This window comes from Caretta caretta, chromosome 16, assembly GCF_965140235.1.
Source record: "Caretta caretta isolate rCarCar2 chromosome 16, rCarCar1.hap1, whole genome shotgun sequence".
NCBI classification, from domain to species: Eukaryota; Metazoa; Chordata; order Testudines; family Cheloniidae; genus Caretta; species Caretta caretta.
In genome coordinates this window covers 1,233,058-1,258,161 of record NC_134221.1, presented here as the reverse complement: position 1 = coordinate 1,258,161, position 25,104 = coordinate 1,233,058, and the positions used below count along the sequence as shown (strand labels likewise).

At 48.9% G+C, this 25,104-nt stretch overlaps 1 protein-coding gene across 4 annotated transcripts in view; it reads right to left on the bottom strand.

Annotated features, from left to right (window-relative positions):
- Positions 1 to 19,252: 19,252 nt before the first annotated feature.
- PNPLA7 (patatin like domain 7, lysophospholipase) overlaps positions 19,253 to 25,104 on the bottom strand; it is a 437,365-nt gene continuing 431,513 nt past the window's right edge. For all 4 annotated transcript variants that reach the window (XM_048823395.2, XM_048823397.2, XM_048823396.2 and 1 more), the window contains 2 exons: positions 21,646 to 21,749; positions 19,253 to 20,566 (listed from right to left, as the gene is read on the bottom strand). In XM_048823395.2, coding sequence (XP_048679352.2) covers positions 20,486 to 20,566; positions 21,646 to 21,749 — 185 coding nt within the window. In that variant the 3' untranslated portion in view covers positions 19,253 to 20,485. The remainder of the gene's footprint in view (positions 20,567 to 21,645; positions 21,750 to 25,104) is intronic.

Below are 25,104 nucleotides of genomic sequence, written 5' to 3'. Positions count from 1 at the left end.
GGCTACTCTGACAGAGGGGTAGGAGGGTGGGTATTGGAATGGACATAAACAACACATCTCGAAGAAGAGTTATGGGAAGGTGAGTGTTGGGGGCTTATTCCTTCACCCGCTTACTTCCTTGATCCTTCTCGCATGAACAGAGAGCAACAATACCCGAAGTCCAAAGGTGCAAACAATTCAATGTTTATTGGGGTGAACTTCCAGCAAGCATGATTCCAGTTTCCTTCCTTAGTGTCCCCCTTCCCAGCTCTGACACCACAGAGCCTTATTTGTGTCCCTGTTCCCATTTCCCCCTTAGCAAAACATGATTGCAATTTCCCCACCCCCATTCCCCGCCCCTTGCTTCCTGATTGACTGCAGACTATATAGTAAAACTTGAGTTCTGCTTAGCTATACCTTAACCAATCATTTTACTGAAATTTAACTAATCAATCCTAACATATTGTAATATGATTATTTAACCAATTATATCCCACCACCTTAATTAGTTTACACCCAGCAAAATTAATTATACAGCAGACAGAAACAATCACAGAACCAGACAGAGATTATACAGACAAACCATCGGGAAATGGGGACTACAGTGATAGAACAACAAAGAAATGAGGATTTCACATCCCAGCTATTGATAAGTGAGTTCTTGCCAGACAGGATGCTATCAAACTAAGTTTCCTTTTACATCTTCTAGGCACTTCCGTTTCTCTGGAGGCGATAGGAATAATGCCTAACAGACCCAGATTGCCTTATTTTAATGTGACTAGTTTGGAATGTGAGGATGTGACCGGTCGCTTCCCAGCTTATGGCTGCCTCTGCTGCTTAGTCAAAGGCCTTAGCCTAAGAACAGGGCCTCAGACTGTCACAGTAAGAGAAGGCCCTTACACTGGCAGACAGTGATTTTGATTCTTTCTTTTATACCTCTGTAACTAGCTAAGTGATAAGAATACACCTAAATTAGAGTATAGGCTTTTACAGACAGGCCTGAATATCTATATCCTAACAGTGAGTAACCATTTTTTCTTCTTCGAGTGCTTGTTCATGTCCATTCCAATCAGGTGGCTCACAAGCCAAAGTTCAAGACTTGGGGTTGGAGTCATCCACTGATTGGAGCTTGGCTCGTCCAAGGCTGCATCATCTCTGGCCTGTTGTGTGATCACATAGTGCATCGTAAAAGCGTGTATCAAGGACCACGTTGCCACTGTGCGGATTTCCTGAGTGGGAACCTGCACCAGGAATGCTGCTGAGGAGGCCTGAGCCCTGGTGGAGTGTGCAGTGATCGGCGGAGTGGGCACCTTCACCAGGTTGTAACACTCCTGAATGCAGGACGTGATCCATGACGAGACGCGTTGGGATGAGACAGGGAGGCCCTTCATTCTGTCCGCCACCGCTACGAATAACGCGACGGACTTTCAGAATGGCTTAGTTCTCTCTATATAGAAGGCTAGCACTCTGCAGACATCCAATGAGTGAAGCCTTTCCTCCCTGTCGCAGGGATGCGGCTTAAGATAGAACACTGGGAGGAAGATGTCCTGGTTGATGTGAAACTGGGAGACAACCTTAGGGAGAAAAGCCAGGTGAGGCCTGAGCTGAACCTTGTCCTTATGGAATACTGTGTACGGGGGCTCTGATGTAAGGGCCCTGAGCTTCGACACCCTCCTAGCTGAGGTTATCGCCACCAGAAACACCACCTTGTATGAGAGATAAAGCAGGAGGTCCTGTAAATATGGAAAGGACCAGATTAAGGTCCCAAGCCAGGATAGGCCGTTACATTTGCAGGTGGAGTCTGTTGAGATCTTTAAGGACCATTGGGTTCGCGAAGACTGAGTGGCCGTCTGAGCCCAGATGGAAGGTGGAGATGGCAGCCAAGTGGACCCTTATTGATGACACAGACAGAGCCTGTTGTTTAAGATGGAGGCGATAGTCCAGTATAAATGGTACCGGAGCGAGTGTCGGTGACTGATGGCGCTGCTCCGACCAGAGGGGGAACCTCTTCCACTTGGCAAGGTATGTTGCCCTTGTGGAGGGCTTTCTATGCTAAGGAAAAGTTGTCTGACTTGATCAGAACAGGACAGCTCATGGCGTTTAGCCATGGAGCACCCATGCTGTGAGGTGGAGCGACTGTAAGTTTGGATGCTGGAGGCAGCCGTGATCCTGTGTGATCAGGTCCGGGACAAGTGGTAAGGTGACCGGGGTCGCCACGGACATTTCCAGGAGTGATGTGAACCATTGCTGGCATGGCCAGGCTGGGGCTATCAATATGACCCAGGCTCGGTCCCTGTGGACTTTGAGGAGCACTTGTGGACCAACGGGACCGGTGGGAATGCGTGAAGCAGACAGTTCCCCCACGGAAGAAGAAAGGCATCCACGATGGAACCCGGGCTGTGATTTATGAAGGAGCAAAATAGCTGAAACTTCCTCTTGCTGCGCGTGGTGAACAGGTCTATTTGGGGAAAGTCCCAGAGATGGAAAATTGAGCTCACCACGTCTGGCCAGAGAGACCACTTGTGGCCATGAAAAAATCAGCTGAGACTGTCCGCCAGCTCATTCTGTATCCCAGGGAGGTACGATGCCTGCAGGTGTATCGAGTGCTCTATACAGAAGTCCCACAGCATGAGGGCTTCCTGGCACAGGGGAGAGGAGCACGCACCCCCGTTTGTTGATATAAAACATCGCTGTGGTGTTATCCATAAGGACTGATACACATCTGCCCGATATGTGGGCTCTGAAAATCTGGCATGCCAGGTGCACCACTCTCAGCTCTCTGACACTGATGTGCTGAGCTACGTCTGCCTGAGACCAGAGACGCTGCGTTCTGAGGTCTCCCAAATCTGTTCCCCATCCGAGATCCGAGGCATCTGTCACTAATGAGAGGGCTGGCTGGGGGCTGGCGAAGGGAACTCCTGAACAAACTACCTGTGGGTCGAGCCACCACAGGAGGAAGTCTAATATGGGGCGAGGCAGGGTTACAATGCTGTCCAAAGTGTTTTGAGCCAGTCGACACTAGCCATGACTGGAGCGGACGAAGTCTGAGTCTGGCATGCTGCACTACACAGGTACATGCAGTCACGTGCCCCAGCAGTTTCAGGCAGTTCCTTGCTGTGGTCATAGGGAACTGTCCGAGGCCCTGTATGATGTCCCCTAGAGACCGAAACCTGGTTTCTGGGAGGTATGCCCTGGCTTGAGTCGAGTCTAGCACTGCGCCTCTAAACTCTATCCTCTGTACTAGGGACAGTGTGGATTTGGCCTCGTTGAGAAGGAGACCTAGTTCAAGGAATGTCCTTCTTATGAAGCCAACCTGCTCCTCCACTTGGGATCTGGAGCGGCTTTGATCAGCCAGTCGTCAAGGTACAGGAAAACCTGTATCTAGCACCTGCACAGGAGCACTGCGACTACTGTCATGCATTTGGTGAAAACTCAAGGTGCTGCTGACAGGCCAAAAGGGAGGACAGTAAACTGATAGTGGCTGTCATTCACCACAAATCTGGGCTAACGTCTATGAGGTGGAACTATTGCTATGTGGAAATATGCCTCCTTCAAGACGAGGGAGGCATACCAGTCTCCTGGATCCAATGAGGTGATAATGGAGGTCAAGGAGACCATGCGGAACCTGAGTTTCTTGACAAACTTGTTGAGCTCCCTCGGGTTCAGGATGAGTCTGAGGCCACCCTTGGCTTTCGGTATTAGGAAATACCGGGAGTAGAAGCCCTCGCCCCTTTGCTCCTGAGAAACCTCTTCCACTGCTCATACCAAGAGGAGGGAGAGCACTTCCTGTATTAGAAGTTGCTCGTGAGAGGGGTCCCTGAAGAGAGATGTGTAATGGGGAGTAGAAGGGCAGGAGAGCACAGAATTGGATGGAGTATCCCCTCTCTATCATGCAGAGCACCCAGTGGTCCGAGGTGATACAGGACCAAACATGGTAGAAAGGGGATAGATGGGACAAGAAGGTAAGAGGGGATGAACCCAGATGTGATACTGGTGTGCCATCCTTGACCACACCTTCAAAAGGGGGTTCTGGGGCCAGCCGGAGGCTTGTGCTGGCCAGAGCTCTGCCACGAGGAGGGATGCTGCCTCCTTCTTCCACTTCTATTCTGCCTGCGAGGAGCATCCTGGCGGTTCTGGGGTTGGTAGAACCTGGAGAGAGGCTGTGTCCTGAACTGCCTATGCTTGGTGGCTGGTATATGGAGCCCCACAGATCTTAAGGTGGCCTTTGAGTCCTTCAGACTATGGTGTCTCTTATCAGTTTTGTCAGAAAAGAGGGCCGAGCCCTCGAATGGGAGGTTCTGGATCGTTTGCTGGACCCTGTGGGGCAGACCAGAGACCTGCAACCAGGAGCTCCTTCTCAATACAACCCCTGTGGCCATTGTACGTGAAGCAACATCTGCTGTGTCCAATGCCACCTGTAGGGAAGCTCGGGAGACCAGCCTCCCTTCCTCCACTAATGCAGAGAACTTAGAACGAGAGTCCTGCGGCAGGAGCTCCGCAAACTTGGCCATCGCAGCGCAGGTGTTGTATGCATATCTGTTCATGATGGACTGTTGGTTTGCGATGTGGAGCTATAGTCCCCCCATCAAATAGACCTTCCTGACGAACAGGTCGAGTCTTTTTGCCTCCCTATTCTTAGGGGAGGAACCCTGGATGCCCTGGCGCTCCCACTGATTGGCTGCATCAACCACCAGTGAGTCAGGGGGTGGATGGGTATATAAGTGTTCATATCCCTTAGAAGGGACAAAGTACCACCTTTCATTCCTCTTGGCTGTAAGGGCCAGAGAAGCAGGAGTCTGCCACAGGGTTTTGGTCATTTTGATTATTGTCTTTATCAGCAGTAAGGAGACCCACAATGGACTGGAGGGTGCAAGGATTTCCACAACTGGGTCTGATTCCTCCACCATTTCCTCTGCCTGTATGCCCAGGTTTTGGACAGAACGGCATAAGAGCTGCTGGAGTGCTCTGTTATCCTCCAGAACTGGGGCCATTGACGTCCCTGTGAGCGCTTCATCTGGTGAGGATGAGGAGGAGAGGCCCGGCAGTGGACCCTGCTCACTGCCTTCAGTGCCCCGTGGATCTCGTAGAATGCGGTATTCCGTGGTGTGCGGTGCTGGGGCTGCTGGAGGTGGAAATATCTGTGCAGCGGTTGGTGCTGAAGCTGCTACATCCAGCGGTGCCGATCTCGTCGATGCTCGTGGAGTCGCAGCCGAAGCCGTCAGCAGTGCCGCTGATGGGAGGGTCGGTGCGGGAGCTGTGGAGTGTAACAGAGGTGCCGGCGTTGCCTGTGCAGGGGCGAAGGATGCCCATGACACCATTGCCGACCTGGTCCTTGGGCCCTGGTGATGTGCCCAGGGTGTCCAAAAGGGCCACTGAGACGACAGCTGCCCCTGCGGAGGCCATGGTGCTGGATAGGGCTGATGGCTACAGTGGGATCTGGACCTCCTGCTCCTGGTCCTACTGGAATGATAGGAGTCTGCCTCTGACTCCAAGGTCCCTGAGTAGGAAGACCACGGAGGAGCGGTGCCCTGGGCTGCCGGAGAGTGGTGCTGAGAGGCCGGTGATTGGTGTGGCTCCCCTGCCTGGGTGGGCTGTGCCAGGGAGAGGTGCGCCAGGGATGGGGATCAGCGCGCCATCAGCGCTGGTTTGCCCCTCAACTAGAAGTGGGGCCACGCAGTCACCGGCGACTTGTCCTTCCTCTGCGGGGAGGATGGCACTGGGAGGCGCATCAGGCCCTTAGCCGCCTCAAATGCCTCTGGCGTAGATGGGAGCTGGAGGTGGTCACCTTGGCGATCCGGGGACCATGTGGGGGTTCAGACTCAACTGAACCCCAGCCGGGGCAGGAGTCGACGAAACCTTAGAGGGCTGGAGGGAAGAGGTAGCTTGGCCCGAGGTGCTTGTGGACTCCACAGGACCGTTAGACTTTAGCGGGGGGGACTGACCCCTCTCCATCCTTTTCTTCCTTAGGGGCATCGGGGACCGAGACCGGTGCTGCACCAAAGACGGCTTTTGATGGCTAGAGCCGTGGAGGTGCCGAGGGATTTAGGGTTCTTGTTTGGCGCTGGCTCGCGCACCGTCGGCGCCCGAGGACTGTGGACCAAAAAAGAAGTACTCAGTGCGGGTTCTGCAGACCTGGGGTCGGAATGTGGCCGTAGCGCCACTTCCATCAGCAGGATCTTAAGTCTCTGCTCTCGGTCTTTGAGGGTCCTAGGTTGGAAACCTTTGTAGATCCTGCACTTGTCCTTCTGGTGGCTCTCCCTGAGGCATCGGAGACAAGAAGAATGTGGGTCACTCTTGGGCATAAACTTGCCACAGTCCTCACAGAGTTTAAACCCTGGACACCCACACATACCCCAGAGGCAGGGAAGAGATTGGGGGAGACCCCCCCAAACAAAACTAAACTACTACAAAACTATTTCTAACTAACTATTTACACTATTGTACAAAAACTACAGAGGACACTGCCAAAGCGCTTACAAGCAAGAGCGAGCAATGTTCCAGCTAGCCATCACCGGCGGTAAGAAGGAACTGAGGGGGTGGGGGGTCAGTAGGGCGCTATATTGGGTGCCATGAAGGCATGACTCCAGGGGGTGCCCAGGCCGACCCTACGGATGCTGCTAGGGGAAAAATCTTCCGGCTGGCGTGCACACGGCGCACACACACACGTGATTGGAATGGACATGAACAAGCACTTGAAGAACATCATATCCAAAATGTGGTTACACTGGAAGGGCAGCCAGTGCACTATAAAGCATAACCACCTGCTGATTAGAGGATAGGGCTAAGTGTTCTCATTGCTATTCTGTGAGCCCAACTTCAAACGCCCCCTCGCAAACCAGCCAAAGCCAAGTCAGACGTAAGAGCAAAAGAGAAGGGGCCTGACACTTGCCTTGACTCACACATGACCTCTCTCCATGAAATAACCCATTCCCCCGGGCAGCCCCTTGTATCAGCTCCCAGAGTCTGACTAATCCTTGTGTCTTGTGCATTGTCTTTTACAGCATCAGGTGTGCTGTCAATCTTCCTCCCATCCTGGTTCTCACTAGTGCGCTCCTTCAGCCACCACCATCTGGCTGCTCCTTCCCATCACTGCCATGAATGCTTTTCACCAGGCCATGGTCACCATCTCCCATCCCATCCTTTAGTCTGTCCAGAACCCTCCTGTTAACGTTAACTTCGCCCCCTGCCCTGCATACAGATCTCTTCACTGGCTCCCTGGGCTCCAGCACATCACGTACAAGTTGAGAATAAGGACAGGCCCTGCATCCCCCCCCCCACATCTGCTCATTTTCTACTCCCGCTCCCTCCACAACCACTCCTGTAGCCTCTCTCCAACTCCCTGGGCCAGCAGCAGTCCCTGCCAAGCACCCCTCTAGCCTTCTCCAAGCCCTTCCATCCCTATGGCCTCCCAGGTCTCTCCCTCTCTCTGGAGGGGGAATGGGGAAGAGGCAAGAGAACCCTGCAGCCTGGTGCTGAGAGCACTCGCCCAGGGCGTGGGAGACCCAGGATCCTGTCTCCCTGCTCCACTGACATTTTCACTCTCTATCCACCATGCAGCAGCTTCAACAGGGGCCAGCGAGAATATCCCAGAGCCCAGTGCTTAGGCACTCCCCCGGGAGGTTCAAATCTCTTCTCGCCCTTAAGGGGAAGGGGGTCTTGAACTGGGAGTCTCCCAGCTCCAGGTAAGTGCCCTAATCACTGGGCTCAAAGTTATGCGGGAGCCCATCCTCCTCTGCCACCACCCACCTTCCTCCTGGGACTCACCTATTGGGGCCTGATCCAGTAGGCAGCCTAGGAGCACACCTACCAGATCGGGCCCTGCCTGTGCATTAGGCAGACCAACACCTGCCTTCCCCTGCTTTGGGAATTGCTCTGGGGCTCAGACAGGAGACAGGCAGCTGGAGGGGCACAGGGAGGCAGCCCAGAAACACAGGCTCTGCAGAACTTTTACTGCAAACAGTTCAGGTGCTTGCAGGGTTTCAGCAGGAGGTTTGTGCATCACAGGGGTCCCAAAACTGGGACTTCGGCTCCTAACTGCTTTGAGCAATCAGGCCACAGTGTTTGCAGTACGGGTCATTTGCTAGTGGCTGTAGCTTGATACAGGAAAGAACAGGACAGCAGGATTTGACCTAACTTTCCAATAGATGTTCAGACAGCCAAACTGGTTAATTGACTACGCAGTCATTGAAATTAGAAAGCAGTTGCTTTGAAAAGACAACACACATTGCAGAAGAAACAGACCATTCCATTGTACAGGCACCAGACCAGAGAAACCTGGGACCGACGCCCTGGGGGAAATTCTTACCGTTACATGGGAAAAAATCACACCCCTTTGTATGTGCACGCTTATACTACGCTCAGAAGTTTAATTCAATTGCTGGGGGTGGGGGGAGTGTCAGCTGCAGCTCAGGCTGCAGGCTAGAATCATTCAGCTTGCCGGATACATAGTGCCCTCCGTCTACTCCGTTACCGTTAGCCGCCAAGTACCATAAGCACGATGGTGCAATATGCTGCGCCGTCTGCAGAGTAACACCGGTATCAAATACGGCGTCTTATTAATTCCCTGGGAATCTCACCACTACACAGAACTAAGACAGAAGAGGGGGCTGGTTTTAATTCTGGGGGTTTTTTACACACAACATTTAAAAGCTATAGTGAAGATTCACAGGGAAAAGAGAGGTGCACCCACACCGCAAGGCTCATGAGAATCAGGCCCTTTGTATGCCAACTGCTCCTGGTAGTGCAGAACTTCAGAGTATGTGACTGGTTAGGGCTGGAAAAACCTGCTTTGTACTCTGTTCCAGTGCGAGATAGCACTTGTTTCCATGCTATTAAGCTGCAAGACATTGGCCTAAACCCATGCTACAGGGTATAGAATCATAGAATATCAGGGTTAGAAGGGACCTCAGGAGGTCATCTAGTCCAACCCTCTGCTCAAAGCAGGACCAGTCCCCAATTTTTGCCCCAGATCCCTAAAAGGGCCCCTCAACGATTGAACTCACAACCCTGGATTTAGCAGGCCAATGCTCAAACCACTGAGCTATCCCTCCCCCACATTTGAGCTCTATATTTGAGCTCTGGGAGGTGATTCCATTTTATAGACATACCTGCGCTAGCTCTGCTCAAGCTAGCATGCCAGATATAGCTGTGTAGCCGGGATAGCACAGCACCTGGGATAGTGAGCACCTGTGCCAAATGCCATCCAAGCAGATCACACCAGGCCCCTAGGACCTGGCGTGATTGCCAACAGGTTCCCTGGTGGAATTCAAAGCGGATTGGGGTTCACTTCTAACCCCCAGAAAGGTTGGAGACCTGCTGCCTATCTGTGAGCGTGGCTCCCCCGAGGCTGGATCAGAGCTGCGACCAGGGGAGGCTGCTGAGCACAGTCAGGACTGCGTAGCCTGCAGGGTGTTCTCCAGGAACTCACATCCACTGTGATCCAGAACCTGGATTTGGTGCCTGCAGGGCATGCTGCAAAGTCCCCTTTTCCCACAGGCTTTTAGTGAGGGGCAGGGCTGAGGGGTGGAGGCAGCCTTAGGGGGTCACTTTTCTCTGGCCAGCTGGCAGATGAGCGTGTTATAAAGGGCAGAGGAGGCCTTTACATTGAACTCCGCTGTGTGTTTTCCATAGGGGAGGGGCCACAGCAAAGAATGGGGCCAAGAGAGGCTTTAATAAATGTGAAGGATACAAAATACACAGAGCTATTTCTATATTTAAACAGGCCTTATCAAAACCCCTGACCAAGCCCCAGCAACTGCTGTGAGCCTGCCACCCCAGAGGCCTCATCAGCGCTATCAACAGACAGCTTGGGCAGACCAGATGATATCCCAAAATGACACATGGCCAGTTTGCTCCCAATAAAACACTAGCCTTTCACATGAACAAACCCCAGCTTGCTGACTGGCCAGACTGCAATGGCTTTTACTGATATTCTTGTGTCAGCGTTTAGCCCTTCAACCAACTGACAAGAGTGGCAGCTGGCCCTAATCTGGACAATTCTGAGGTGATTGCAGTAGCTAAGGACAGTTGCTGTCTAAACTGGTAACCCTGACTTTGGATGGAAACTCATTCACACATGATGATTCCAAGGTTTCCTTTGTAAACATAACACTGCAGTGTCCTGGGTCAAGCGTGAGGACCAAGGACCCACCCTTGGAGCAAACACACTTCTCAGAACTTCGCACACAGCAGTCAGTCACCCCGAAGGCTGGCTTGCAACTATACAGCCCCGTTTCTGCTTGGATAAAGAGGGGGTTAGTGCATGTTGGGTCTGTTAGTATCCACAGGCCATACCTTCATTTTAAAGAGGATGGTGGCTGCAGTGAGCTCTATTTAGAAGGCTTAGCCATCTCTGCAGTTTAGCATATGCCTTCTGGGTATGTGTCTAATTTCCTCATCAGAAGATGATGTTCTGTATCATCATTGCAGATTCAAAGGCCAGAAGACACCAGTGGGATCATCTAGCCTGACCTCCTGTATAAGACTGCCCCAAAATACTTCCTAGAACAGAGCTTTTAGAAAAACATCCAGTCTTGATTGGAAACTTGCCTGTGACAGAGAGTGCCCCTCGACCCTTGGTAAATTGTTCTGAAGGGCAACTACTTTCCCTGTTAAATAAATATTTACACCTTATTTCCAGTTTGAATTTGTCTAACTTCAACTTCTAGCCTTTGGAGCATGTTCTACCTTTCTCTTCATTATCATCCTCATCCTGGTAAATCCCAAATGGATGTAGCCTCATTGTAGACTGAGCACTGTAGGGATCGATCTCTAAGTAGGTCATTAAGATGGTCAGGCAGGATTTTCAGTCTATGTTCATCATTGGCAATTTTATCACTTCTATGCTGTAACCCAGCTATAAATGGATGGTGAAGAGACATTATCTCCTTTGTTCCCTGTCAGTTTACTGACACCACAGGTCTTTATTTCAAGATCTAGTCATGTTAAATATTTTTGGATGTTTTCTACATTTTCAAATATATTGATTTCAATTACAACACAATATAAAGTGTACAGTGCTCACTTTATATTTACAAATATTTTCAAAGTAAAAAACAAAAGAAATAGTATTTGTCAACTCATCTAATACAAGTACTGTAGTATAATCTCTTTATCATGAAAGTTGAACATACGAATGTAGAATTATGTACCAAAAAAACCCCTACATTCAAAAATAAAACAATGTAAAACATTAGAGCCTACAAATCCACTCAATCGTACTTCAGCCAATCACTCAGAAAAACAAGGTTGATTACAATTTTCATGAGATAATGCTGCCCGCTTCTTGTTTACAATGTCACCTGAAAGCGAGAAAGTCATTTGCATGGCACTGTCGTAGCCAATGTTACAAGATATTTACAGGCCAGATGTGCTAAAGATTCATGTGTCCCTTGATGCTTCAACCACCATTCCAGAGGACATGCGTTCATGCTGATGACGGGTTTTGCTCGATAACGGTCCAAAGCAGTGCAGACCGACGCATGTTCATTTTCACCATCTGAGTCAGATGCCACCAGCAGAAGGCTGATTTTCTTTTTTTTGGTGGTTTGGGTTCTGTAGTTTCTGCATCAGGGTGTTGCTCTTTTAAGACATCTGAAAGCATGCTCCACACCTTGTCCTTCTCAGATTTTGAAGGCATTTCAAGGCATAAACTTTGGGTCGAGTGCTATAGCTAGTTTTGAGTTTTGTCAAATCTGTTATGAAAGTTTTCTTAAAACGAACATGTGCTGAGTCATCATCCGGGACTGCTGTAACATGAAGTACATGGCAGAATGAACGTGTAACACAGAGCCGGAGACATACAGTTCTCCCCCAAGGGGTTCAGTCACAAATTTAATTAACACACTATTTTTTTTAACAAGCATCATCAGCATGGAAGCATGTCCTCTGGAATGGTGGCTGAAGCATGAAGGGGCATACGAATGTTTAGCATATGTGGCATGTAAATACCTTGCAACGCCAGCTACAAAAGTGCCATGCGAATGCCTGTTCTCACTTTCAGGTGACATTGTAAATAAGAAGCAGGCAGCAGTATCTCTTGTAAATGTCAACAAACTTGTTTGTCTTAGCGATTGGCTGAACGAGAATTAGAACTGAGTGGACTTGTAGGCTCTAAAATTTTACATTGTATTTTTCAATTCATCTCATACAAGTACTGTAGTGCAATCTCTTTATTGTGAAAGTGCAACTTACAAATGTATATTTTTTGTTACATAACTGCACTCAAAGATAAAACAATTTCTTTTATTTTTCATTTTTACAGTTGTGATACAGGAGGGCCAGGGAGCAGTGCTAGAGTGGTCGAGGGGAAATATATAAGCCCTAGGCTAATTAAGGCGTGATTTCCTGTAGATTAGGGAGGATTGCTACAGGTTAATTGGAGCACCTGTAGTCAATTAAGGCCCTGTCAGGAACCTAATAAAACCCCCTGCTTCAGGCAGGGCCACTAGCGGGGCCTTTGGAACCCAAGAGCAGGGGCAAAGGGTGGCATTTTAGTCCCCCACCAAGAAAAGCGCAGGACCCACCATACGAACCTCGGCCATCTTGTCCCACGTGGTGTCGGGAGCGGGGTTTCTGCGTCGTGAACATAGTCCAGGGGGGTCACGACCACCCTGCCCCAAGACGTGGTCAAAGCACTGGTGCAAGCCACGGCTGCCCAGCAGGAGGCTACCCGGATCCAGGCAGATGCCCAACAGGAGGCCATCTGGCTGCAGCAAGAGACCAATCGCCTGCTGATGACCCAGGCCACCCAAGATCGGGCCATGCTGCAGGAACTAGTGAACCAGGGGAAGGCCCTTATGGAGAAGGACCGCGGGTATGACGGGACGGAGACCATACGGGCCAGCGACTGTCGGCAGAAAAGGACCTGGGAGGAAGATGCGGAGGCGAACCTCCTGGCCTTCGAGAGCACAGCCCTGCGGGAGGCCTGGCCCTGAGGCCAGTGGTCGGGCATCCTTGCCCCATTTTTGTGCGGGGAGGCCCCGAAGGCCGACTACGATATGACCACAGAGGAGGCGGCAGATTACCCCCGACTGAAGGCGGGGATCCTGGACAGGGCAGGGGTAACGACAGCCCTGCGGGCCCGGAGGTTCCATGAATGGCAGTACTGCGAGGACAAGACACCGCGGTCACAGCTGTTTGACGTAATCCACCTAGCCCGAGAGTGGTTATGCCGAGAGGCTCTCAGCTCAGAGAAAATGATGGAGCTCCTGGTGCTGGACCGTTATATGAGGGGACTACCCTCGGGCCTCCGAGCCTGGGTAGACCAGAATGATCCCTCCACCTATGAGAAACTGGTCACCCTTGTCGAGAGACAACTGGCAGCCGTGAACTCCGGGAAGTTCTGGAAATCCAGATGGGAAAGGAGGGCAGACAAAAGATTAGTAACCAGGATTTGGCAGCAAACAAGAGAGCTGCCCTGGTTGGGATGAGGCCCCATGGAGACCCAGAGACGGCCCCCAGCATGAGTGGAAGCACCCCAATAGAAGGAGAGGAGGCCAATCCAACAGAATCAGGCCAGATTGGTCCCGCACTCGAATGTTTTGGGCAGGACCAAGCCGATGACCCCCTGTATGCGAACGTGAGGGAGGAGGTAGTAGAGGTAAATGGCAAGCCAGTCGAAGGGAAGACCAAAGGCCCAGGGCCCGACTAGATAATCAAGCGGGATCTGTTGAACCGGGAAGTGCCAATACGGGGGGGAGTAGAAGAACAGCTCTTGGTGCCACGGAAGCACACAAGGGCCGTATTAGAGTTAGCTCACAGCCCTCTGTTTGGGGGACATTTAGGAGCAGACAAGACCTGGATAGAGTCCTAAGGAGGTTCTACTGGCTGGGAGTACGGGCAGAAGTCCAGCGCTATTGCACCTCCTGCCCAAAGTGCCAGCTGCATAGCCCGCGACCTCAGTTAAGGGCCCCATTGGTACCCTTGCCTATAATTGAAGTTCCTTTTGAAAGGATAGCAATGGATCTAGTGGGCCCACTAGAAAGAACGGCCCGGGGCCACCGAAGCACACTTGTCATCCTGGACTACGCTGCACAGTACCCTGAAGCCATTCCTTTAAGAAACCCCACATCCAAGGCGATTGCAAAAGAATGGGTGCAGGTTTTTGCTACGGTAGGCATCCCTAAGGAGATCCTGACAGACGAAGGGACTCCCTTCATGTCAAGGATAATGAAAGACTTATGTACCCTGCTCTGCATCCAACCCTTGCGGACCTCAGTCTATCATCCCCAAACAGATGGTCTGATTGAGCTATTTAACCGCACTCTCAAGAGCATGATCCGAAAGGTGATGGCCCAGGAGGGAAAAGATTGGGATACCCTCCTCCCATACTTGATGTTTGCAATACGAGAAGTTCCCCAAGCATCTACTGGTTTCTCCCCCTTCAAGCTACTATATGGTCACCACCCACGTGGCATATTAGACGTCGCAAAGGAGGAATGGGAGGAACAACCCACCCCAGGGAAGAACGTAATTGCACACGTAGCCTGGATGGGAGAACAAATAGCCCAAGTGACCCCCATAGTACGAGAAAATTTGGAGAAAGCAGAAGAGGCCCAACAACCTACTGCAATCGTTGGGCAAAAACATGGAAATTTCAACCAGGAGAACGGGTGCTGGTGCTGGTACCAACAACAGAAAGGTCCTGGCCAGTTGGCATGGACCCTATGAGATTGTGGAAGCCATTGGGGAGGTGAATTATAAGGTGAAGCAACCAGACCGCCGAAGTCCAGAGCAGATATACCATGTTAACTTACTGAAACCCTGGATCAATTGGGAAACATGCCTGGCCATCCTGCTGGCTCCATCCCAGGCAGATGGCCCACAAGGGCTGGTAAAGAAATCCCCCGAATTAGGTCACTGAAATGATCCAGCAGAACCAAGACGTGTTTCTTCACACAACCCGCCGTATGATGCTGATCCAACACCACATTGTCACCTGTCCTGGAGCAAGGGTGACAATAAAACCATATTGCATACCAGAGGCAAAAAGAAAAGGAATTAGGGCAGAAGTAAGAAAGATGCTGGAACTTGGCGTGATTGAGGAATCATACAGCCAGTGGTCCAGCCCTATTGTCTTGGTCCCCAAGCCTGATGGCAGCCTGAGGTTTTGTAATGACTTCCGGAAGTTAAATGATGTATCCCAATTCGATGCCTATCCAATACCATGTATTGATGAGCTGGTGGATCAGTTAGGTAAGGCCCGATACTTGACCACGTTGGACTTGACAAAAGGCTACTGGCAGATCCCCCTGGCTGAGGATGCCAAGGAAAAAAAAACGCTTTCTCTACATCCAATGGCCTTTTCCAATACAACCTCCTCCCTTTTGGGCTCCATGGGGCCCCCGCGACTTTCCAATGATTGATGGACAGATTACTTCGACCCCATGCCAAGTATGCTGCCGCCTATTTAGATGATGTGGTAATCCACAGCCCTGACTGGGAGACGCATCTGGGGAAAGTGGAAGCAGTATTGGATGCTCTTAGACAGGCTGGCCTTACCGCTAACCCATCCAAATGTGCAATAGGGTTAGCCGAGGTCAGACACCTCGGGTATGTAGTCGGAAGGGACCTGGTGAAGTCCCAATGGAACAAAGTGAAGGCAATACAGGAATGGCCGCACCCGATCCGCAAGAAGCAAGTCAGAGCATTCTAAGGGGTAGTGGGGTACTAGCGCCAGTTCATCCCTCACTTCGCCACAAGGGCGGCACCTCTGATGGACCTGATAAGAGCTCGGGGCCCAGAGATAGTTAAGTGGATCGAAGCGGCAGAAGAAGCTTTCACAGACCTAAGGACAGCCCTTTGCAGCCATCCAGGGCTCATAGCCCCAGATTTCAAAAAGGAATCCATCCTACAAACAGACGACTCAGAGATAGGACTTGGGGCCATCCTTTCCTTGGGGGATGAGAAGCACCCAGGGAGCAATGGTACGCCATAGTAGAAAAGGAATGTCTAGGGGTTAAATGGGCCATGGAGATTCTACAGTACTAACTGCTTGGGCGGCGGTTCACCCTTGTGACAGAGCATGCCCCACTGCAATGGATGCACACAAACAAGGAGAAGAATGTACGAGTGACTAGATGGTTTCTATCCCTACAACCTTTCCAGTTCTGGATACAGCACAGAGCTGGAACCTAGCAAGGCACCGCGAACAGCCTCTCACGACAACACTGTCTCTGGTCCCAAGTAGCCCAAATCCATGGTGTTGAGCGGGGAGGTCGGGGGGGGAGAGGGAGGTAGGGGGAATATGTGATACAGGAGAGCCAGGGAGCAGTGGTAGAGTGGTCGACGGGAAATACAGAAATAGATAAGCTCTAGGCTAATTAAGGCGTGGTTTCCTGTAGACGAGGGAGGGTTGTTACAGGTTAATTGGAGCACCTGTAGTCAGTTAAGGCCCTGTCAGGAACCTAATAAAACCCCGTTTCAGGCAGTCAGGGGAGGAGGAGGAGGAAGGAGAGAGTACTGGAGCTTGGAGGTGTGTTGAGAGAGCTGAAAGACCAGAGAACCGAAGTAAGGGAGACCCTGCCCCTCCTCCAGCGTCTAAGGACCGAGGGTAACCCCACCCAAGGGGGAAGAGGGTAAGAAACCTGCAGGGGTTGAGAGGGGCTGGGACTCAGAGCAAGGAGCAAATCCAGACCCCTTCCCTGCTTCCTTCCTCTATCACCTTCCTGGGCCACTAGTGGGGCCTTCGGCGCCCAAGAGCAGGAGCAAAGGGTGGCGTCTTAGCCCTCCCGCAAGAAAAGCACAGGACCCACCATATGAACATCGGCCATCTTGTCACACAGTGCAAATATCTGTAATAAAAAAATAAAATAAAGTGAGCACTGTACACTTTCAGAGTAGCAGCCGTGTTAGTCTGTATCCGCAAAAATGAAAGGAGGACTTGTGGCACCTAAGAGACTTACAAATTTATTTGAGCATAAGCTTTTGTGAGCTACTGCTCACTTCATCGGCTGCATTCAGTGGAAAATGCAGTGGGGAGATTTTATATACACAGAGAACATGAAACAACGGGTGGCACCATACACACTGTAACAAGTGTGATCAGGTAAGGTGAGCTATTACTAGCAGGAGAGAGAAAAAAAACCCACCTTTTATAGTGATAATCAAGGTGGGCCATTTCCAGCAGTTGACAAGAACGTGTGAGGAACAGTGGGGGGTGGAGGGAGGGAATAAACATGGGGAAATAGTTTTACTTTGTGTAATGACACATCCACTCCCAGTCTTTATTCAAGCCTAAGTTAATGGTGTCCAGTTTAAAAATTAATTCCAATTCAGCAGTCTCTCCTTGGAGTCTGTTTCTGAAGTTTTTTTGTTGAAGAGTTGCCACTTTTAGGTCTGTAATCGAGTGACCAGAGAGGCTGAAGTGTTCTCCGACTGGTTTTTGAATGATATAATCCTTGACGTATGATTTATGTCCATTTATTCTTTTTCGTAGAGACTGTTCAGTTTGGCCAATGTACATGGCCGAGGGGCATTGTTGGCACATGATGGCATATATCATATTGGTAGATGTGCAGGTGAACGAGCCTGTGATAGCGTGGCTGACATCATTAGGTCCTATGATGGTGTCAAGCATTTTTACAACTACAATACCCATCTGCTGAAGTGAAGAAACAGACTGACAGAGCCAGAAGAGTACCCAGAAGTCACCGACTACAGGACAGGCCCAACAAAGAAAATAACAGAACGCCACTAGCCGTCACCTTCAGCGACCAACTAAAACCTCTCCAATGCATCATCAAGGATCAACCTATCCTGTAGGACGACCCATCACTCTCACAGATCTTGGGAGACAGGCCAGTCCTTGCTTACAGACAACCCCCAACCTGAACCAAATACTCACCAGCAACCACACAACAAAAACACTAACCCAGGAACCTATCCTTGCAACAAAGCCCCTTGCCAACTGTGTCCATATAACTATTCAAGGGACACCATCATAGGGCCTAATCACATCAGCCACACTATCAGAGTCTCCTTCACCTGCACATCTACCAATGTGATATATGCCACATTGATATATCATGTGCCAGCAATGCCCCTCTGCCACGTACATTGGCCAAACTGGACAGTCTCTACGTAAAAGAATAAATGGACACAAATCAGACGTCAAGAATTATAACATTCAAAAATCAGTCAGCGAACACTTCAATCTCTCTGGTCACTCGATTACAGACCTACAAGTGGCAATTCTTCAACAAAAAAACTTCAAAAACAGACTCCAAGGAGAGATTGCTGAATTGGAATTAATTTGCAAACTGGACACCATTAACTTAGGTTTGAATAAAGACGAAGTGGATGTGTCATTACACAAAGTAAAACTATTTCCCCATGTTTATTTCCCCCCCATACTGTTCCTCACGCATTCTTGTCAACTACTGGAAATGGCCCACCTTGATTATCACTACAAAAGGTTTTGGTTTTTTTCCTCTCTCCTGCTGGGTAGTAGCTCACCTTACCGGATCACTCTCATTACAGTGTGTATGATAACACCCATTGTTTCATGTTCTCTGTGTATATAAAATCTCCCCACTGTATTTTCCACTGAATGTATCCGATGAAGTGAGCTGTAGCTCACGAAAGCTTATGCTCAAATAAATTTGTTAGTCTCTAAGGTGCCACAAGTCCTCCTTTTCTTTTTACTGTACACTTTGTATTCTGTGTTGTAATAGAAATCAATATATTTGAAAATGTAGAAAAACATCCAAAAATATTTAATACATTTCAATTGGTATTCTATTGTTTAACACTGTGATTAATCGCAATTAATCTTTTTGAATTAATCACATGAGTTAACTGTGACTAATCGACAGCCTTACTAAGAACCCTAAAATACTCTATTCCAGTTGACTAATAAAAGCTGTCTTGCTTTGAAAAGGCTGACCTGTGTCGCTGCAAATATCTGCAGAGTTCTTCGCTCCAAAGGGGGAAAGTTTCCAACAGGAGTTCCAGTTCTTTTGGATTTGCTGAGGGAACCTGGTGAGAAACAGGGGTACTGAAGCCAGGGCCCAGTCTCAGAGTAGTAGAGCCACGGGGCTCCCCTTTGCAAAAAGGTGATGGCTGATGTCTAGCACTATAAAGTACGCGACTCCTTGAGAGACGGTACAAAGCTCAAAGGCAACTTGCCCTGCAGATCCATGACAATCCTGGAGGCTGCCCCAACTTTCTAGATGTGCAGGGCCTTACGTGGATGAATGACCATGTGTACTGGATTGGTGCAGACATCCACATCTTCCGTAGCCTTCTGGTAAATGACAACAGCAAGCATTGATTTCTCTGCTGCAATTTTATTTTAAAGTACATATATAAAAAGGACTCCAGCTGTGGTTATAAACTGAGGGTGTCTTCTTAAGTACAAGCGTCACCTTAGGAGGTTCTGATCTCAGCAGAAGTGACTTAAGATCTTTGGACTACTGGTGCATTCCCAAAAATCTTTAGCATTCAAACACCTTCCAGCGGGGTCATGACAGAGAGTGCCATGCTGGGAATGGAACCTGGACTGCTCCATTTTAGATGGCTGCAACCTTTGTGGAGCTCCTGAAAAGTTGGGCAAAGTTTTGCATGCCTGCAATGAGACCTTTAAAACATGAACTCTTATCGACTCAACATAACCTCCCTGGCAATTTATCACACTCCACAAAACAGTGACTGATCCATGACAGAATCTTGTAACCCCCTGAGAACCACGCACTGGCATTTCATTTCAGCAGTTACCACTTTGTTTCACAAGGCAGCTACAGCTATGTAGCTACTCTGTAACTGCCTGGCAAATAGCAATTAAATGTGCCATCATTACATGCTCCTGCAGCTGGCTTGATTATACAGTATCTGAAGCAAATGAGTAACCTTTAGAGTAATTAACTTGTAGCATTTAGATTTCCTGTTAAGTCTTCAAGCAGCCAGAGACCCTTTATCCTACTATCACAGCATTGCTCCTACTTACACAGTTGCAAAATAAATACAGAGCTGAGTTAACAATGTGGCTGCCTGGCTCTTGTGACAAACATCCCTGCACGCTAATGCTCACGTATTGACCCTTCGCAGCAGTGGCCGTGCACATACATTCCAGCAATGTTCTCTTTTTTTTAGCCTTCTGGGCCAGAACAGCAAACAGAACTCATGGTGGCAGACAGCCAAAGCAGCATCTGAACACACTTCTAACCACAGACAACTCCCAGCACACCCCTTCGCCGTACAAACCCCAGAGAGATCAATGACTTGCAACCCACAATGGTACCTGGAGAAAGGAGCAAAGACATTGTAAATTTCCATGGCATGAGAAATCACTGGGCATGGAGTTGTGGGTAGCGCACTGGCACTTCTTGTGCTTCATTATGGTGGGTCTCCTCGCAGGACAGTTAAACAGCCCCTCCATCCTGATCGGAGAGGGATGAGAAACTGCAACATCTCAACCAAGCAATCTCTTTATAAAAAGGGCTGTTAGTCAGTGAAACTACAGTTATGTGACCAAATGAAAGACAAGTCCTGATGGCTTCCCTGGGGATTAGCTGGGCTCCCCTGTGTTGTTGGGTCGACTCTCCTGTTTGGGGATGGTGATGCGTTTTCTTATCTGTACATCCTCATCCTGAAGGAGGAAACAAACATACTCATCAGCAGGAGATATCTGATCTGAAATGATTTAACAGACTGTTCCAGATAAACAAAGACACTCCTCTCTCTCCTTCCTCCCCCAGGAGCCTTTTGCATGTCAGACTTCAGTCTCAGAAGGATTAGTTTAGCAGATGAAGATTTTAAATACAACTTGGAACATGAATCTGTGAGGATCTACGAGACAGCCCTTGCGCTCTGCTGCTATCCACTTGGAAACACTGAAGCCATCTCACGTCCTTCCCTATGTATCTTATTTGTGTAGGTTCCCAAACCTGTTCACATGCTCCCATCCAAGAACTGTTCATTCCAAATATTAGCAGGGATTTGTAGCTCTTTCAAACTGGCCAGGACCCTCCCCGTAAGAGAGAGAGAGCAGTGACACAGATTTGATGTAGAGTTTTTCATTACCTAAGTGGAGCTGTGTGATCCCATTTACGCTTTGCTCCAAGATGGAAGGTCAGAAAACTTCATGGTCGACACAAATTAGAGATGGATTATAACTATTTAAATGCCACTATGTGAACTCTGGCCATGAGACACGCATTCTCTCCGCTATGTGTATAGGAAGGGACAAAGCTTATGTCAACACTCTGCTAAATTATGGACCCTTTAAAGGATGCTGACAAGTTTCAGCCACACAAAAGCTCCTGTTTATGACTTGGTTCCTTCCAACAATCTCCCCTGAAGACTGAAAGGTTTGGCTTTGCAGGGTTGTAGGTCACATGTAACCGAAGATATCAAATAGCCTGGATATGCTGCTCTGTGACCAGCTGCTGTACACCTGAGAGGGATGGAACATGGCTTAGGAATGCACTCAGTACCTGCACTACACTACAGATGGTCGAATTTTCTTCTACCAGATTCCTTTCAGCACCAGCCTTAGAGGCTGCTTCTCTCAACTGCCCCTTATCACACCTTCCCACGAAATTGTGATCCCACCACCTAACCTAGATAAGGCTCTATGCTTGCAGGAAAACATTTGGCTTTGACATGCTTGTCAGACTAAAGGCCGGCAAAAGGACACACAGAGCTAGTCTAGAGCACAGTTCTTACGGAGTCAGAATCCTCTTCCACCTGGCTGCTTAGGAAATTAGCGTAATCGTCCTTCTGGTTGTCTAGAATTTCTTCTTCATACTCAGTCTGATAGTCAGATTCATCTGAATAGGAGGGAAAAGAGAATAATTGGTTTTAGTTGGCACAAGTAATGGACAGAGGGCACTGAAGGAGAATTACAAAATGTTTGCTAACAACATCCTGAGCTACAGAGCACTCAGCCAGGAAGGAGAGTCAGGTTTGGCCAACTAATGGCAACTCAATGAACTAGTTACTTTTCCCTGGGGACCACAAATCAAGCTGTCATTTTAGAAGTATCAGTTCTCTAGCCTGCCTGGTTGCAGAGATAACCTTCAAAACCTGGATGTAAACTGATGTACCAATCTCTGCTAGTAGCTGCATTAAAATTGCCTGGTTAAGGAGGTGTGAAATATCCCATTCATCTCAATGGGGCCTTCCCTGTCAAGCCTAATGATAATGTAAAATGTTGACATATTAACACCACTGATCACTGCACACAAATATTACTGCCACTGATTAATACACACAAATATTAATACACTAATTCATGCAAACATAGAAGAAAAGGGACAATCTTGTTTGGCAGATCTGAACAATCTACTTTTGGCATCATGCCATGGATTGAGTTTGGAAGAGACCCGCCACTTATATATTCTCCAGCGTGACACTGTTAAGATCTGGGAAGATCTATATTTGTGGAGGTCAGAGCAAAGCAAGGGACAATGAAAGGTGCTGTCCATGTTCAGTCGCAGAGGTGCCTCTGTCAACACCAGTCCTTGCAATGCCAATGCCACCCGCAGGACAAAACCTTGGGACCTCTCTGTCCCTCTTTTACAATGTTGAAAATTGAGCCCGTTTTGTTATTCCTTGTTTGCTGACTCTTAGCCAGCCTCTGATCTTCCCATCACCACCAGTTTACAGAAGTTTCCTCTTAGAAGGGTCTTTGTCAAAGGCTTTTTGAAAGTTGAAATAAATAAATGATATTCACTATTTTGTTGATGTACTTGGGAGGTGTGATATTCCCCTATTAAACCCATGCTGGCTTGTTCTGATCATATCACAATTACCTGGGTGTTTTATCATTCTATTTTAATGTTGTTTCAACCCATACTCCTGGTTTTGCAGCATGACTCACTGTTCTGACATTATCAGGATAATCCCTAGCGCCAGTTAGAGAGTTAGGTAAGACATTAGTTACCATCTGGAATCACAGGCACTGAATTAACTGAAGGATCAGGGCTGTCCCTAAGCATACGCAGAATATGTGGCTGCGCAGGACACCTGAAAATTTGGGGCACCACTGGGTCTTAGTGTCCACCCTTCCAGCTCTTCTTATCCTTGTTCTGACCCTTCCTGCAGGCTCCCACAGCTAGCTGCTGCAGCCTGGTGAAGGGATCTAGTGACTTAAAAGTGAAAAAGTCTTCCAGCCTGCCAGACCTATTAGCACAACACTGAAACTGTTAAAGAGCCATTCAAGTGGTAATGAAGCCATTTAACAGGCATTTGCCAAACCCCAGGTATACACTGTCAGTTTCTGAATTTACTGACAAAAACAGTTCTGCATTACTGTAATATTTACTCAGAACATGTTAGTCTACAGGACCTTAGTTTAAAATTTGCTTTAAAAATATTTCTTTAGTGAGTTGGTGAAGATTATATAATCAAATCTCGAAAAAATCCTTGAATAGATTTTTAGATGCACAATCATCTTTAGCCTTAAATGCTTGGATCTTCAGACACATAGATTTTTAAATAAATCCTTCAAAAGACCACCCTTATCTAAAATACACAATTTAATTTTAATTACTATAGTAAAAAAAAAAGGAGTACTTGTGGCACCTTAGAGATTAACCAATTTATTTGAGCATGAGCTTTCGTAAAAAAAACTTCCTTCCAAAGTCTTCCTGTCTTTTCTGTCCAACCCTTTCTCTCCCTTCCCCCTCCCAACCTTGAAGCGAGCCCTTTAAGGGACAACACCCCTTTCCTTCCAGAAAGCTGGACAAAGAGTTTCCCTTTCTTTACTTATCTATCTGCCGCCCTGACCGGGAAAACCGAGAAGTCTGCTGCTTGCCGGGGGCTAAGATTCGCGATGTGACGGAGAGACTGCCGAGACTCATCAAGCCCTCGGATCGCTACCCCTTCCTGCTTCTCCACGTGGGCACCAATGATACTGCCAAGAATGACCTTGAGCGGATCACTGCGGACTATGTGGCTCTAGGAAGAAGGATAAAGGAGTTGGAGGTGCAAGTGGTGTTCTCGTCCATCCTCCCCGTGGAAGGAAAAGGCCTAGGTAGGGAGCGTCGAATCGTGGAAGTCAACGAATGGCTACGCAGATGGTGTCGGAGAGAAGGCTTTGGATTCTTCGACCATGGGATGGTGTTCCAAGAAGGAGTGCTAGGCAGAGACGGGCTCCACTTAACGAAGAGAGGGAAGAGCATCTTCGCGAGCAGGCTGGCTAACCTAGTGAGGAGGGCTTTAAACTAGGTTCACCGGGGGAAGGAGACCAAAGCCCTGAGGTAAGTGGGAAAGCGGGATACCGGGAGGAAGCACAGGCAGGAATGTCTGTGAGGGGAGGGCTCCTGCCTCATACTGGGAATGAGGGGCGATCAACAGGTTATCTCAAGTGCTTATATACAAATGCACAAAGCCTTGGAAACAAGCAGGGAGAACTGGAGGTCCTGGTGATGTCAAGGAACTATGACGTGATTGGAATAACAGAGACTTGGTGGGATAACTCACATGACTGGAGTACTGTCATGGATGGTTATAAAGTGTTCAGGAAGGACAGGCAGGGCAGAAAAGGTGGGGGAGTAGCACTGTATGTAAGGGAGCAGTATGACTGCTCAGAGCTCCGGTACGAAACTGCAGAAAAACCTGAGTGTCTCTGGATTAAGTTTAGAAGTGTGTGCAACAAGAGTGATGTAGTGGTGGGAGTCTGCTATAGACCACCGGACCAGGGGGATGAGGTAGATGAGGCTTTCTTCCGGCAGCTCACGGAAGCTACTGGATCGCATGCCCTGATTCTCATGGGTGACTTTAATTTTCCTGATATCTGCTGGGAGAGCAATACAGCGGTGCATAGACAATCCAGGAAGTTTTTGGAAAGCGTAGGGGACAATTTCCTGGCGCAAGTGCTCGAGGAGCCAACTAGGGGGGGCGCTTTTCTTGACCTGCTGCTCACAAACCGGGTAGAATTAGTGGGGGAAGCAAAAGTGGATGGGAATCTGGGGGGCAGTGACCATGAGTTGGTTGAGTTCAGGATCCTGACACAGGGAAGAAAGGTAAGCAGCACGATACGGACCCTGGACTTCAGGAAAGCAGACTTCGACTCCCTCAGGGAACGGATGGCCAGGATCCCCTGGGGGACTAACTTGAAGGGGAAAGGAGTCCAGGAGAGCTGGCTGTATTTCAAGGAATCTCTGTTGAGGTTACAGGGAC